Genomic DNA, 16,444 nt, shown 5'->3' with positions numbered 1-16,444 from the left:
GAGATTTTGGCAGTATGTCCAACCGGCGGCGTAACCGCAGACCTAGTGTGGCCACGCCAGCCCATGACCTTCACCTGAGGAATCTGCTGAGGAGTTTTTCTGTCTAATAAAGCCCTTTTGTGGGGAAAAACTAATTCTGATTGGCTGGGCCTGGCTCCCAAGTGGGTGGTCCTATGCCCAGCCATGGCTGCACCCCTGCTCAGTCATGTGAAATCCATAGATTAGGGCCTAATATATTTATTTCAATTGACTGGTTTACTTCTGTAACACAGTAAAAAAAAAAAAAAAAAGTGTTGCATTTATATTTTTCTTCAGTATAGTTTGGGCTGTGGCCTTGCCTGTGCCTTTGAGGAGAATTCTCCAGGAGAGAGTGGATATCTCGGTCTCTGTTCGGGACGGTTTGGCTCAGGTCCAAGCCCAGATAAGGCCATGACCTCCAGCCAGAAAGAACACTTTGAAGCAGCTCTGCCCGATGGACGGACCTCAAGGCCACAAGAGGCAATTACCTCACAATGTCTAAGGTCATATCAGGGAAGGGAACAGGGAGTGGTGATTCAACATTGTTGAAATGATAGGAGCTTGATAGGAGGAGTAGAGCTCACAAAACTTTCCATAAACCTCCGTAAAAGTATTGGGACAGTGACATACAGTGGGGCAAAAAAGTATTTAGTCAGCCACCAATTGTGCAAGTTCTCCCACTTAAAAAGATGAGAGAGGCCTGTAATTTTCAACATAGGTACACTTCAACTATGACAGACAAAATGAGAAAAAAAATCCAGAAAATCACATTGCAGGATTTGTAATGAATTTATTTGCAAATTATGGTGGAAAGTAAGTATTTGGTCACCTACAAACAAGCAAGATTTCTGGCTCTCACAGACCTGTAACTTCTTCTTTAAGAGGCTCCTCTGTCCTCCACTCGTTACCTGTATTAATGGCACCTGTTTGAACTTGTTATCAGTATAAAAGACACCTGTCCACAACCTCAAACAGTCACACTCCAAACTCCACTATGGCCAAGACCAAAGATCTGTTAAAGGACACCAGAAACAAAATTGTAGACCTGCACCAGGCTGGGAAGACTGAATATGCAATAGGTAAGCAGCTTGGTTTGAAGAAATCAACTGTGGGAGCAATTATTAGGAAATGGAAAACATACAAGACCACTGATAATCTCCCTCGATCTGCTTCACTACAGATCCTGGTTTGATCCTAGGCAGTGTCTCAGCCAGCAGCAACCAGGAGACCCATGAGGCGGCGCACAATTTACCCAGCATTGTGCGGGTTGGCCTAGCGACTCCTGTGGCGGACCAGGTGCAATGCTTGCTGACATGGTCGCCAGGTGTACATTGTTTCCATCGACACATTGGTGCGGCTGGCTTCCCGGGTTAAGCGAGCATTGTGTCAAGAAGCAGTGCAGCTTGGCGGGGTTTTGAGATGCACGCCCCTTTTGAGTCCGTACGGGAGTTGCAGCGATGGGACAAGACTGTAACTACCAATTGAGGAGAAAAAAAATCTAATAAATATATATAAAGTTTAGTTATTGACACCACATTCCTAGCATGCAATGGTTACATCAAGCTTGTGACTTTACAAACATGTTGGATGCATTTGCTGTTTGTTTTGGTTGTGTTTAAGATTATTTTATACCCAATAGAAATTCATGGTAAGTAATATATGGTGTCATTTTGAAGTACTTTTATTGTAAATAAGAATATATGTTTCCTAACACTTCTATATTAATGTGGATGCCACCATGATTATGGATAGTCCTGAATGAATCGTGACTAATGATGAGTGAGAAAGTTACAGAAGCACAAATATCATACCTCTATACCGCTAACTTTTACTACTTTAATACACAAGTGAATTACACCTTACAGTCTGCACTTTAAGCTCAGTCATTGTATCTTTTCAAATCAAAATTGCTGGCTGACATATTACAAAAGCCAAAACAGCAACACAATTATCACTGTCCCAATACTTTTGGAGCTCACTGTAAAAATCCAAAGGCAAACATCCCATGGGATTGACGACTCCTTCTTTCCCATTGTAGCTGGACTACATTTCACAGTCTCCCCTTCTCATTGGCCAGAGGCCTGTCCGTCCGTCAGTCAGTGCTCTCAAGGCCTCCACTCATTGTTGACCCAGCCCAGTGTATAGGCACTGCTGGCGTTCAGAAAGTTCCTGTGCAGGAAAAGGCGGGGTTTGGCTGGGTCGTTGTGGTAACGGAAGAGGCGGAAGTGAACTCGCTCCAGCTCCTTCAGCAGGCTGAACCAATAGCGCACCACGGATGGGTCGTCCCCATCCACCTCAAACCCTGCCCAGTGGAGGTGAACTTCTAGTAGTAACTGACCCACTGAGCTCAGAACCCCTTCTAGAACCAGGTTCTCCAGAATCTTCCACTCTGCACTCTCCATGTCTACCTTCAGAACATCCACCTGGAACAGAGAGCGGGGAAAAGAGGGGGAAGATTTGAATTGCATACTCCTTCAATTATTTACACTAGATGTCTGAGTTTTGAGCTGTGTTTTGAAGCCACTGCACCTCCATCTTGGCACTACCCTACCATTGTAAAAATGTTTTGGAAGTTATAGAAATTGATTTGTTTTTGCCACATTTCTTATATTACAGACACCTTATTGCATACCTTTAAATTATATTATGTGAGCTAAACATATTAATAATGTTACTGTCCCCACCACAACAAAATTACTTTAATGCATGTAACTTTGTCCTTGAAACATTTAAGTGAAATACTGTAGAATTCCATTCATTCCTATAGACAGGTTGGTTGTTTAGCATCAAAACCGACTTGTGCCCAAATATGGGGCAAAACAGACAGGGTTGCATTAGATTGTTGACAACATGTAAACTATATTTAGTTTATTGAAAGCATAGATAAATTTGCACAATCAACACTTGTCGTTTCTAAAATACATTGATACAGTTGTTGGTTAGCTAGCTAACTAATGTGAGACATATTAGCATATATGTAACATCAGTCAAAACACCTCAAAATAAGACATGGTATCAAGCATAAGATAAAAATAGCTGAAATGAGCCACCTACGATTCCCCACATGGCAGCTTCTTGTCATTGTTGCTAGTTAGCTGGCCATCCAGACTCACAACAACACACGGACCGGACCATCTTATAGATGGGTTGGCTGACAACGTCACAAAAATGATGCGTGCGCATTGGTGAGGCAAAAGCAGTGGTGGAAAAAGTACCCAATAGTCATACCTGAGTAAACGTAAAGATACCTTAATGTAAAATTACTCAAGTAAAAGTTAGTCACCCAGTAAAATACTAATCGAATAAAAGTCTAAAAGTATTTGGTTTTAAATATACTTATCAAAAGTAAATGTAATTGCTAAAATGTATTTGGGATGCCAGGGATGTTGATAAGTGTGTGACTTGGACCATTTTCCTGTCCTGCTAAGCATTTAAAATGTAACGGGTACGTTTGAGTGTCAGGGAAAATGTATTGATGGAAAAGTACACTATTTTCTTTAGGAATGGAATGAAATAAAAACTAAAAGTTGTCCAAAATATAAATAGTAAAGTAAACTACAGATACCCCCCAAAAAACTACTTAAGTATTAATTTTAAGTATTTTTACTTAAGTACTTCACACCACTGGTCAGAAGGCCGTGTGGCGTTATGATTATGAACAGTCAGATAGCTAGCAATAATGACAAGAAGCTGCCGTGTGGGGAATCGTAGGTGGCTCGTTTCAGCTCGTTGTATCTTGTTAATGATATGTCTTGTGAGGTATTTTGACTCATGTCATGTCTAAATGGCAAAACTTCACTAGCTAACCAACAACTGTAACCATGCATTTGATAGACAACAAGTGCTCATTGTGCTAATGTATTTATGTTTTCAATAAACATTTGGAGACTAAATATATTTTAGATGTTCTCAACAGTCGAAGGCAGCCCCTTCTGTTTTGTCCCATAGTTGTGCACGCGTAGGTTTTGCTGGTAAATAACTAACCCGTCTATGGAGGACTGCTCCTACTGGGGAGTGCCAATATAGCCGGCCGGTGGCTTCAAAGCCTTTCAATGGCCAATACATACTGTAGCATCAGCAATACAGGGTTTATATACGGCGGCAAGAAAAGTATGTGAACCCTTTGGAATTACCTGGATTTCTGCATAAATTGGTCATCGAATTTGATCTGATCTTCATCTTAGTTAATCTAACAATAGACACACATATTGTGCACCTGGATGTTCCACGGGTTTTGATAAGGAGATGAGGAGAGAGTACACGAGCAGGGTGCAATTGAGATCCCAGAGAGAAAAAGTCAATCATGATGATATCTAGCAATCAGTAACTAGAGATAACATGGAGAGAGTGGAAAAGTACTCTTGATGGAGGTGAGTGGAAGTTGGTGCAAAGATTGAGAGGTTGAAAAAGAGATGTACTGTATCGGTCTGAGTTGAGGACGAGGAGAATATGAGGGGGTGTGGGGGGATTTATGTGCTATACGATGAGATGGGGAGGAAAATGCATTCATTTTAACAAGGGCCTCAAGATATAGTCTTACTGAGTCATCATATGCATGGCCTACTTTCAATGCACATCTATTAGGCATTGGGCTGCCATTTAAATGTGTTGGAATGTTTTTGATGTCAGGTTACCTCCTTGACCCATACTTTTTAAAAGCCTTATTAGTGAAAGCGCTTTCATATCTTTGCTTTTGACATTTTATTTAACCAATTCATTCTCTCCTCCTTCCCCCATGTACTTTACTACCCCCTCATTGGCCGATTGCCAACATGGCACTGGTGACATCAACATTGGCAACTTGCAATGCAGCCGATGATATTTGTCAAATAGTTGACCCAAACTCCTCACACACCAATCATATCTCTATGATCTGTCTTTCAGCACACTAATGTTACAGTGTACGTGATGAGTTTCTGACCTGTCTCAACAGAACAACACTTATTCTAAGGGCTACAGTAAAATTAACAACTGAACCTGGCTGGCTCTCTGACATATTGCTCACTCTGTCTCTGGGTCTCCCAATAGATACCATCCCTCCCCAAGGCAAATAAATATTTCTTAACTGATCAGACACTTCATACAATGAGAACTGCCCTAACCAACAGAGATGTTATGACCCACGACCCCCCGTCCCTGCGACATGGTGTGTGTGTTTTTGGTTTTACTATCCTTGTCGGGAAAGATGACCTCACAAGGATAGTAAAACAAGGAACATTTGGGGACATTTCGTCGATCCCAACAAGGAAAAAGGCCATATGAAGGTGTTACAAATCCCATAATGGTTCTACACAAGAGATGCTTTTCTCAGGGTGTGTACTACTGAGTAGCCCTACTTTCAATAACTTCATTCTATTTGACAGCTGTCTTCTCCCTGTTGTACCATCACCTGGCATACCAGGCAAAACCTAAGGACTTCACACACACATATCCCTCTCAAAGTCCCTAAACCCACACCGCCAGCAGTACATCTGCTCTTCGCTTCCCCTGTATATGGGAAGTTGCCAGTTTTGCGTGAACATCTCCATATGGTGGCATAGCTCTGAAGAGTTCTCCGACTGCTCCGCTGTGCAGAATTAGAGGCACTAAACGTACCATGCCTGGAGCTGGGTGGAGTGTGTGTGTGTGTGTCAGAGTGAGAGAGGAATAGAGATATGCGGACAGGAACTACTTTGACAGGGAGGATTGGAAGAAGGGCAATAACTGATGGATTTGGGGAGGGTGTGTGTGCTTGGTGATTTGACCTAAATTGTGGTCTACTGAGGGGAGGGAGGTTCAGTGGTGCCGATGGGAGTGTGAGATGGAAGGAGCTGTTATTTAGTCCTTCAGAGAGGCTCTGCCTGAGTTTGCCTTCTCCCAAGGTCATCAGTCGCTTTGTCTTGTTCCTACCTGTGTGCCTTTAACAATATAGGTTTTTTGCTATAAAGCCTGACAAGCAAGAGAGAGAGAGGTTAAATTCAGCCGCTCAGAGCATCCCTCAGTAACTGGTACAGGAACTGTTCTGTTTCCAAACCTCCCTGGAGTTACTGGTCCCAACTGGTCCCAAATTGTTCCCCACCGCTGGTCACAACTGACCGGTCCCCAACAACCGCATGATAACTAACTAACCAGGTGAGGAAAGGCCTGTGCTGTGGAGGAGATACAATGGAAGCCATGTTGCCTGCTGTGTCCCTTTAGTGACATTGTGGATGTGAGACATTAGGAAGTGACCTGTTTGTCACAGTGTCTCTGTTTGTTGTTCTATTGACTATTATACAACGGGTGGGTCTAATCCTGAATGCTGATTGGTTAAAAGCGCATTCTAGTCGGTTTCTATTCCACAAGTTACCACCTTCTAAATCTGATGTTAAAATGCCTATTTACTCTGTTCCATCTGACACCGCAATCCACTGTCTCATCAGCTCAGGCAGGGAAGTTATAAACTTGATCTCCACTATAAAAAGCATCTCGACATTATCTCATATTTCTTTTAGACAAAGATTCAACAGAGGAGATTTGTAAAAACCTTAATGTCTGTCTCTGCGACATTTGCAACATTGTTTCAATATTCAAATTCAATCTCCAACTGTCCCATAGTAATGAACGCATAGGGATCGGGACGAGAGAGAGAGGCAGGCAGCGTTTCTCAGCCAGTCAAAATCATGAATCAGCTGGCATCATTTTTATGGATATATACAGTTGAAGTTGGAAGTTTACATACACTTAGGTTGGATTCATTAAAACTTGTTTTTCAATCACTCCACAAATGTCTTGTTAACTAACAATAGTTTTGACAAGTCGGTTAGGCAGAGTACAACCCTCGCAAGGCTGCCTACCCAGACGGCATCCCTAGCCGCGTCCATAGAGTATGCTCGGACCAGCTGACTGGAGTGTTTACGGACATATTCAATCTCTCCCTATCCCAGTCTGCTGTCCCCACATGCTTCAAGATGGCCACCATTGTTCCTGTTCCCAAGAAAGCAAAAGTAACTGAACCAAATGACTAATCGCCCCGTAGCACTCACTTCTGTCATCATGAAGTGCTTTGAGAGACTAGTCAAGGATCATATCACCTCCACCCTATCTGTAACACTAGACCCACTCCAATTTGCTTACTGCTCCAATAGGTCCACAGACGATGCAATCACCATCACACTGCCCTATCCCATCTGGACAAGAGGAATACCTACAGTTGAAGTCGGAAGTTTACATACACTTAGGTTGGAGTCATTAAAACTCGTTTTTCAACCTCTCCACAAATTCTTGTTAACAAACTATAGTGTTGGCAAGTCGGTTAGGACATCTACTTTGTGCATGACACAAGTCATTTTTCCAACAATTGTTTATAGACAGATTATTTCACTTATAATTCACTGTATCACAATTCCAGTGGGTCAGAAGTTTACATACACTAAGTTGACTGTGCCTTTAAACAGCTTGGGAAATTCTAGAAAATTTCTAGAAGCTTCTGATAGGCTAATTGACATAATTTGAGTCAATAGTACACAAGTATAAACACAATGGGAGTACGCAAGTATAAACACCATGGAACCACGCAGCCATCATACCGCTCAGGAAGGAGACGCGTTCTGTCTCCTAGAACGTACTTTGGTGCGAAAAGTGCCAATCAATCCCAGGACAACAGCAAAGGACCTTGTGAAGATGCTGGAGGAAACAGGTACAAAAGTATCTATATCCACAGTATAACAAGTCCTATATCGACATAACCTGAAAGGTCGCTCAGAAAGAAAGAAGCCACTGCTCCAAAACTGCCATAAAAAAGCCAGACTACAGTTTGTAACTGCACATGGGTACAAAGATCGTACTTTCTGGAGAAGTGTCCTCTGGTCTTATTAAACAAAAATAGAACTGTTTGGCCATAATGACCATCGTTGTGTTTGGAGGAAAAAGGGGGAGGCTTGCACGCCGAAAAACACCATCCCAACCGTGAAGCACGGGGGTGGCAGCATCATGTTGTGGGGGTGCTTTGCTGCAGGAGGGACTGGTGCACTTCACAAAATGGATGGCATCATGAGGAGGAAAAATGATATGGATATATTGAAGCAACATCTCAAGACATCTGGTCTTCCAAATGGACAATGACCCCATGCACACTTCCAAAGTTGTGGCAAAATGGCTTGAGGACAAAAAAATCAAGGTATTGGAGTGCCATCACAAAGCCCTGACCTCAATCCTATAGAAAATTTGTGGGCAGAACTGAAAAAGCGTGTGCGAGCAAGGAGGCCTACAAACCTGACTCAATTACACCAGCTCTGTCAGGAGGAAGGGGCCAAAATTCACCCAACTTATTGTGGGAAGTTTGTGGAAGGCTACGTGAAAAGTTTGACCCAAGTTTAAAAATTTAAAGGCAATGTTACCAAATACTAATTGAGTGTATGTAAACTTCTGACCCACTGGGAATGTGATGAAAGAAATAAAAGCTGAAAAAAATCACTCTCTCTACTATTATTCTGACATTTCACATTCTTAAAATAAAGTGATGATCCTAACTGACCTAAAACAGGGCATTTTAACTAGGATTAAATGTCAGGAATTGTGAAAAACTGAGTTTAAATGTATTTGGCTAAGGTGTATGTAAACTTCCGACTTCAACTGTACAAAGAAATATAAATTGAAAAAAGGTCAAACGAAACGAAGTGCAGCTAGTTTGTTATAAGTTATTTTGTTAGCTGTGTTGTTGGCTAGCTCCTCTGGACAACAGTTTCCTAACGAGAGAGGACATTTTCTATGCCAAGCGACATTGTGCCTCATTAGCTCATTGTTAAATGTCACTAGAAAACAGCTTAAACAAATGCAGCTACTGTTGTTGTTCTGTCTACACCGGCTTCTCTGGCATTATCACTTAATTAGGTGAAAGCAAATCAATTTGCATGAGATCTGAAGGACTGTTGAAGTGGTGTTAATCCCCATGGAGACAGGCTCTGATGCTGACCAGAGTGGCATATGACTCATTTATGAGCTGTGTAATCAACGATAAAGAACACAAATTAATGCATATTTTGATCTTTAGAAGCGACTCATCAGTTCCCTGTGCTGTTCTTCTGACGCAAAGCTGGAAGAAAGAAAAAAGTCAGGGAGAAGAAAGGCAGACAGTTGTTCCTTAAGCATGCTGTGTACTCACGTTAAAAGCCCATTATGGAGACGTGTGTGTCGCTTTGCATCTAAAGCAGGTACAGGGATCGGGTCTGTCCTTATCTCAAACACATGCACACACGCTCCAGAAAAAGGAATTAATGGCTGATGCCTCTAAGCATGGACTCGCTAATGCTAGGCACCCGTGCGTGGCTTCCAGGCATTCTGCTCAAGAGCCTGGTAAAAAATGTGTACTAATTAACGGTGGCGGTTCTAGCTTGTATGGCTTCCTGGGCGAACCTCCCCTTCTGCACTACCTGTAATTTTTATTCAGACATTTGGAACAACACAAATAAATAATCATAACATTTAAAACTATAAAAATATATACAAAAATAAGACTCATAAATATCAAAAATAAGTAACAAAGACAAATAGGCACTCCAGCATCAATGCATTACCCATCCCCCAACACTGTCAACCAAGAGTCAAGACTACAGTACCCATCCCCCACCACTGTCAACCAAGAGTCAAGACTACAGTACCCATCCCCCAACACTGTCAACCAAGAGTCAAGACTACAGTACCCATCCCCCACCACTGTCAACCAAGAGTCAAGACTACAGTACCCATCCCCCAACACTGTCAACCAAAAAATGCAACAATATGTCTGTGAAACTATATATTCACAGTATTATGAATGAATTGTGGTTTATTTGGTAGCATTTCGTAGTGTGACTGATTGTACTAATTGCATTAGTACTGTATGAAGTTAGAGGTGCGCTATTTGATAGATTCTCCCGCTCCCCCTACCTCAGGCTTCCAGTGGGGAGACCTGAGGTCAACCTACCCCGCATCCCTCCCCATCTCGTACTTCTGAGTGGGAGACCTTCCCAGGCAGTAGCCTGCCTAGCTCACAAACTAGAATCAGGGCGCCCACTCCCGACAAGGTTAATTGACCCACAGTCCCACACGGTGACATGATATCATTGACATGAAGTGCAAATGAGCGATAGAAAACCGATGATATGCTGTTGTGTGCAGGCCCACGTGTGTGTGCAAGTGAGCATGTGGGTGCGTGTTTGCAAGCGTGCATGAGTGTGTGTGTTTGTGTGTGGATGTCATTGACCTTGTATGCAGATCCATATCTGATAAGGCAGAACACAGAGCTCCCCCTCTGGTAGACTCCAGTGAGTTAATATTCTGAATGATAATATTTAAAGGAGGAAAGCCGTAACTATAAGCAAAGATTATGGATATACTGACAAGATACATGTCTCTCCACCCTAACAATGGGAGTCATTATCCACAAAGCGGCACATCGGGCTGTCTAGCTCCCGCCTATCCCGTCTTTGGATTGGTGGATACATCTCATTGTTGTATTCCTTTTTTTTAATATTCAATCAGGGTTGTTGACGTCAAACGCATGTATTCAATGGAGAGAGATGCTATGCTTACTAGCCTCATTCCATGAATAGCCATCTCGAGACAACTCCGATATAAAGTGTTTTTTTCTCAACAACGTAAACATTACAAAACTTCCATTATATAAAATAAACCTCACGTGGGCAAATAAGCCATTCATTTTTTTGTTGACAAAATATGGACACTTTCATTGACCTCCATACAAAAACTCCTTGCTTGGTGGACGAAAAAATGAGAAAATACCCCCTGCTGGAGGGAGACAGAGGCCCAACCCGGATGAGAATCTATCTTCCTCTGAGTTTTCTGCCCTCCAGGGCAAGAGGAGACACTGGAGGAATGAATGATAAGGAGGTGTAGAGAGGAACTGCTGCTGCAGTCAACCTGCAGCTTTATGTGGTAATGAAGTGAATTCTTCCAGCTCATAGGGAGAGAAAATATGCATTTTCGTGTAGCCTTTTTCGGCCGAAGTGAGGAAGATAAGGATATCTGGTTTGTGTTTATAGTGACTTTTATAGTGTCTTTTGCATGTATTGTTTGTATTGGTCATGGGTATGCCATAAACGACAGGTACTGCATATTGTGCACTGTGTAGGACGTTGGTTTGTGGAGTAAGTTGTCACTGTATTATGTATAGTACATATACTCTCACAATATAAGCCCATGTTTGACTTATTCCTTATATTTGATTCAGGACACATTTGCCCATTTGTCACTTCATTCACACCTCACCGTTTACACCCTTCTCCTATCTATGTGCCCCCTGACCTGTCTGTGTCCAAAATCGTTGAGGATGGTGGCCAGTTTCTTGGTGTTGCCGTGCTGTCTCTGGGCGGGGATGGCTGGGTTGGGGTCCCTCCAGTCTACGGAGAGACGATGGAGCCACATGTCTGACTCCTGCAGGTGGGCCTGCTTTAGGCTAGGGTCAAAACAGTGTACCTCACAGCCCACCCTGGCCAGAGAGCGCTCCAGGGTTTTATCCTCCACACCCAACCTATGGGAGGGAGGGAGATACAAAAAAAAAGGTGGAGAGGGAGAGAGAGGTTATATAAATCATATTTTATGGATGGATGAGTGGATGGATGGATGCAGATATAATTATGTATTGTATATTGTATAAGGACTTTTGGGGAATAGTTTGTATAGCTGCTGAAGCTGAAAATAACTGCCTACTTCAGCAGCTCAATGAATAATTCAATGTAAGGCTAAAAGTATGGGAGGATATGAGCAGGAAAATATTTTATTTCTTCTTCCCACTGCACACAGACGTCAATTTAACGGCTATTCCAAGATGGTTCAACGTGATTTCATTGATATGACGTGGAAACAATGTTGATTCAACCAGTGTGTGCCCAGTGGGTTGCTTGTTTTCAAGACTGACAAAGGCTCATGTTTCACTCCCCCCTCTCTTTCTTTCTCTCTCTCTCTCTTTTCCCCCTCTCTCATTTTCTCTGTTCACCTTTTCTTCTCTTCCCACTCTTTTCCTCTTTCACTGAATGCTCCTTGTTTGTAAATCTATGCAGGCAGACAGAGCTCGCTTTCTCTCTCAGTCTGTCTCTGTAGCTGTGTGTTTGCGATGTGGCTTGCTGTATCTCTACACAGTAATTGCAGCTCAGGGAGTATCTCTCAAAGTTAATTTCTCACGGATGAGCTACTCTGTTCCCTCATAGACAGCCATGCGTTTAGGAGGGAGATGCAGGGATGAGATGAGAGAGGGAAGGGAAGACAGGAAGGGAATGCTCCAGACATCTCGGTTTCCCTCTCTGCTAAATGATTCAGTTAACACAACCACTAATGGTATCAAAGCAGGCCCTACCAGGAGAGTGTCTCATGCCTTGCTACCGTTTTAGTGAAATGATACTTCAGATGACAGTGCTTGCTGTTTTACATGAGAGGATGTGGGAAGAGCAACTGTGGTATATAAGCGGGACAAATGCCTCCGTTCTGCACATTACTCTCGTCCAGCTGCATAATCTGTTATTTCCAAGGTAATGTACAGAACGTTGCTGTTTGTCCCTTGCATATGCCAACATTCCGTTCAAACAATGCAGTCAATCCACAGCCATACACCGGTTGAATTCAGTAGATAATAGAACAGACAAGTTGTAAACTTGTATGTATCATATAGCAGCACTCTCAGCTTTCCAAGAAAACAAAAATTGAGACACTCATGGTGTGTTCACATATATTTTTGAGGCTATTTATACAGATATTTTTTTAAAACCGGTATTTATGATTATATGACAATTGTCAAGGCTGTGGGTAACTGGTGAAAGGAGTCAGGCACAGGAGAACTGAGATGCGTGGACAAGGTATTTAATACAAGAAAGCACCCGTATAAACACAATACTATAGTGCGGGAACAATACCGGTACCACAAAATAAACAGGCGTAATAACAAAACCCGGCAAAAAATACCAGCCGTCAGTAACAGCCTGATCAATAGAACAAACACGCACACCAACATGGGGGAAACCAGAGGGTTAAATAATGAACATATAATGGGGGAATTGAAACCAGGTGTGTAGAAAACAAAGACAAAACAAATGGAAAATGAAAAGTGGATTGGCGATGGCTAGAAGGCCGGTGACGTCGACCGCCCAACGCTGCTCGAACAAGGAGAGGGACCGACTCCGGCGGAAGTTGAATAATTCTATTCACAATATTTCCATTTCTGATATATCACATGCCTTTGTTTTATGTTCCTGCATAAGTAAAATCAGGATTATGCCTCTACTGTCATTTATTCCAATTAGACTGGTTTGGATTTCGCCTCGACCAATATGGCTGCATTTTTCACCCCATTCTGAAACTTCGAGGGTTTATGTCATATCCCCTTTTAGTAATTTAATAGAATCTCTATGGATACATGTTTCAAAATTGCCCTTTGTGGTATAGTACTGTAAATTACAGTACATTTCATTGTTTTCACATTAGGCCATACACTTGCGCTACCCATTAAAATTGACTGAACATCACATTTCCATCATTTCTTTCCCATGTGTGATCAAAGGTGTGATCATTGAAGACATCTTTCACAATGTAATCAAATTAAAGAAATTAAAGAAACAATGTTTAGCAGGCACTAGTTTGCATCAATCCTGTCTTGACCATTTGGCCATTGGTTCTCATCGGAATTACATTGTCCATGCCACCCTTTGGCATGGCGAATCCAAGCCTGACATACAGTACTCATTCAAAAATGTGCAAAGCTGTCATCAAGGCAAAGGGTGGCTACTTTGAAGAATCTCAAATATACAATATATTTTCATTTGTTTAACACTTTGTTGGTTACTACATGATTCCATATGTGTTATTTCCTAGTTTTGATGTCTTCTCTATCATTCTACAATGTGGAAAATAGTAAAAATAAAGAAAAACCCTTGAATGATCCAAACTGTTGACTGGTACTGTAGGTCTGGATTGAAATCAATGCATGCCTCATCCATGGCCTGAAGGCGGGTGGCACGCTCATGGGGATGGCAATCAGACATCTTCCACCTGTATTGCAATCGTGTATTGTATTTTACAGTATTCTATTTATGTATTGTAGTGGTCCTGTATGTAGCTCAGTTCAAATGGCATACAGTATATTACAGTATTACAGTACTCCAATGGCCAATGTAATTTCAGTAAATATAGGATGCATTTCTTTCTTGTTTTGGACTGGATTATTTGCATATAGGTATTGTAATGCATTGTATTGGTGTTGATTTACTGCACTGTAGGAGCTAGAAACAAAAGCATTTTGCTGCACCTGCTTTAACATCTGCTTCTCTGTGTACGCGACCAATACACTTTGATTTGATTTGTTACATAATAGTCAACATCATAGTAGTACATTCGAGTAAGTATATATCATACTTTTTATGTTTCTACTTTACATACATACATTTTCATTATGGACTTCTCAAAATCTCTACTAGACAAAACAGTTTACATGTCAAATCTATAGCTTTACTAAACTTTTAATCGATCATCAATTAAGAGCAGTCGGATTAAGTAATAATACAATTTATTTTAACAAAAGATAAGAGAATCATATCAAAAGGAATGTGGGCATTGCATTGTGAAAGGCAATTACTGTACTTTATGTGAACAGTGGTGGAAAAAGTACCCAATTGTCATACTTCAGTAAAAGTAAACATACCTTAATAGAAAATGACTTAAGTAAAAGTGAAAGTCACCCAGTAAAATGCTATTTGAGTAAATGTCTGAAAGTATTTGGCTTTTTAAAAAAAATGTAATTCCTTATATTAAGCAAATGTATGGATTGCCAGCGGACCACTACAACACTCAGACATCATTTACAAACTAAGCATTCGTGTTTAGTGAGTCTGCCAGATCAGAGGCAGTAGGGATGACCAGGGATGTTCTCTTGATAAGTAGGTGAACTGGACCATTTTCCTGTGCTGCTAAGCATTCAAAATGTAACAAATACTTTTGGTGTCAGGGAAAATGTATGGAGTAAAAAGTACATTATTTTCTTTAGGAATGTAGTGAAGTTAAAGTAAAAAAAATAAAAGTTAAATAATAAATTATAAAGTAAAGATAACCCAAAAAACAAAATAAGCAGTACTTTAAAGTATTTTTACCTAAGTACTTTACACCGCAGTATATTAACATTTATTGCAATGTGAGACATGGATTTTTCGATTAAACACAAGTTTAGTGAAAAAGTGACTATGATTTTGTGTGTTATAAACTCAGCAAAAAAATAAACGTCCCTTTTTCAGGACCCTGTCTTTCAAAGATAATTCAAAGATAAAGGGTTTAAACACTGTTTCCCATGCTTGTTCAATGAACCATAAACAATTAATGAACATGCACCTGTGGAACGTCGTTAAGACACTAACAGCTTACAGACGGTAGGCAATTAAGGTCACAGTTATGAAAACTTAGGACACTAAAGAGACCTTTCTAAGGACTCTGAAAAACACCAAAATAAAGATGTCATGGGTCCCTGCTCATGTGCATGAACTTGCCTTCGGCATGCTGCAAGGAGGCATGAGGACTGCAGATGTGGCCAGGGCAATAAATTGCAATACCCGTACTGTGAGATGCCTCAGACAATGCTACAGGGAGACAGGAAGGACAGCTGATCGTCCTCGCAGTGGCAGACCACGTGTAACGACACCTGCACAGGATCGGTATAACCGAACATCACACCTGCGGGACAGGTACAGGATGGCAACAACAACTGCACAAGTTACACCAGGAACGCACAATCCCTCAGTCAGTGCTCAGACTGTCCGCAATAGGCTGAGAGAGGCTGGACTGAGGGCTTGTAGGCCTGTTGTAAGGCAGGTCCTCACCAGACATCACCGGCAACAACATCGCCTATGGGCACAAACCCACCATCACTGGACCAGACAGGACTGGCAAAAAGTGCTCTTCACTGACTAGTCGCGGTTTTGTCTCACCAGGGGTGATGGTCGGATTCGCGTTCATTGTTTAATGAATGAACGTTACACCAAGGCCTGTACTCTGGAGCGGGATTGATTTGGAGGTGGAGGATCCGTCATGGTCTGGGGCGGTGTGTCACTGCATCATCGGACTGAGCTTGTTGTCATTGCAGGCAATCTGCTCGTTCTGTGCGTGATTTCCTGCAAGACAGGAATGTCAGTGTTCTACCATGACCAGTGAAGAGCCCGGATCTCAATGAGCACGTCTGGGACCTGTTGGATCGGAGGGTGAGGGCTAGGGCCATTCCCCCCAGAAATGTCCGGGAACTTGCAGGTGCCTTGGTGGAAGAATGGGGTAACATCTCACAGCAAGAACTGACAAATCTGGTTCAGTCCATGAGGAAGAAATGCACTGCAGTACTTGGCCACACCAGATACTGACTGTTACTTTTGATTTTGACCCCCCTTTGTTCAGGGACACATTATTCAATTTCTGTTAGTCACATGTCTGTGGAACTTGTTCAGTT

At 41.9% G+C, this 16,444-nt stretch overlaps 1 protein-coding gene across 3 annotated transcripts in view; it reads right to left on the bottom strand.

Moving 5' to 3' along the window:
- Positions 1–788: 788 nt before the first annotated feature.
- LOC110529903 (putative methyltransferase-like protein 24) overlaps positions 789–16,444 on the bottom strand; it is a 107,576-nt gene continuing 91,920 nt past the window's right edge. For 2 of the 3 annotated variants that reach the window (XM_021612557.3, XM_090243429.1), the window contains 2 exons: positions 11,281–11,506; positions 789–2,441 (listed from right to left, as the gene is read on the bottom strand). In XM_021612557.3, coding sequence (XP_021468232.1) covers positions 2,124–2,441; positions 11,281–11,506 — 544 coding nt within the window. In that variant the 3' untranslated portion in view covers positions 789–2,123. The remainder of the gene's footprint in view (positions 2,442–11,280; positions 11,507–16,444) is intronic. The other variant, XM_090243428.1, reaches the window with a different exon arrangement.

Source organism: Oncorhynchus mykiss, chromosome 8 (assembly GCF_057628025.1).
Source record: "Oncorhynchus mykiss isolate SJ-2025 chromosome 8, ASM5762802v1, whole genome shotgun sequence".
NCBI classification, from domain to species: Eukaryota; Metazoa; Chordata; class Actinopteri; order Salmoniformes; family Salmonidae; genus Oncorhynchus; species Oncorhynchus mykiss.
The sequence above is the reverse complement of the archived record's forward strand: the minus strand, read 5'-3'. Positions and strand labels throughout refer to the sequence as shown.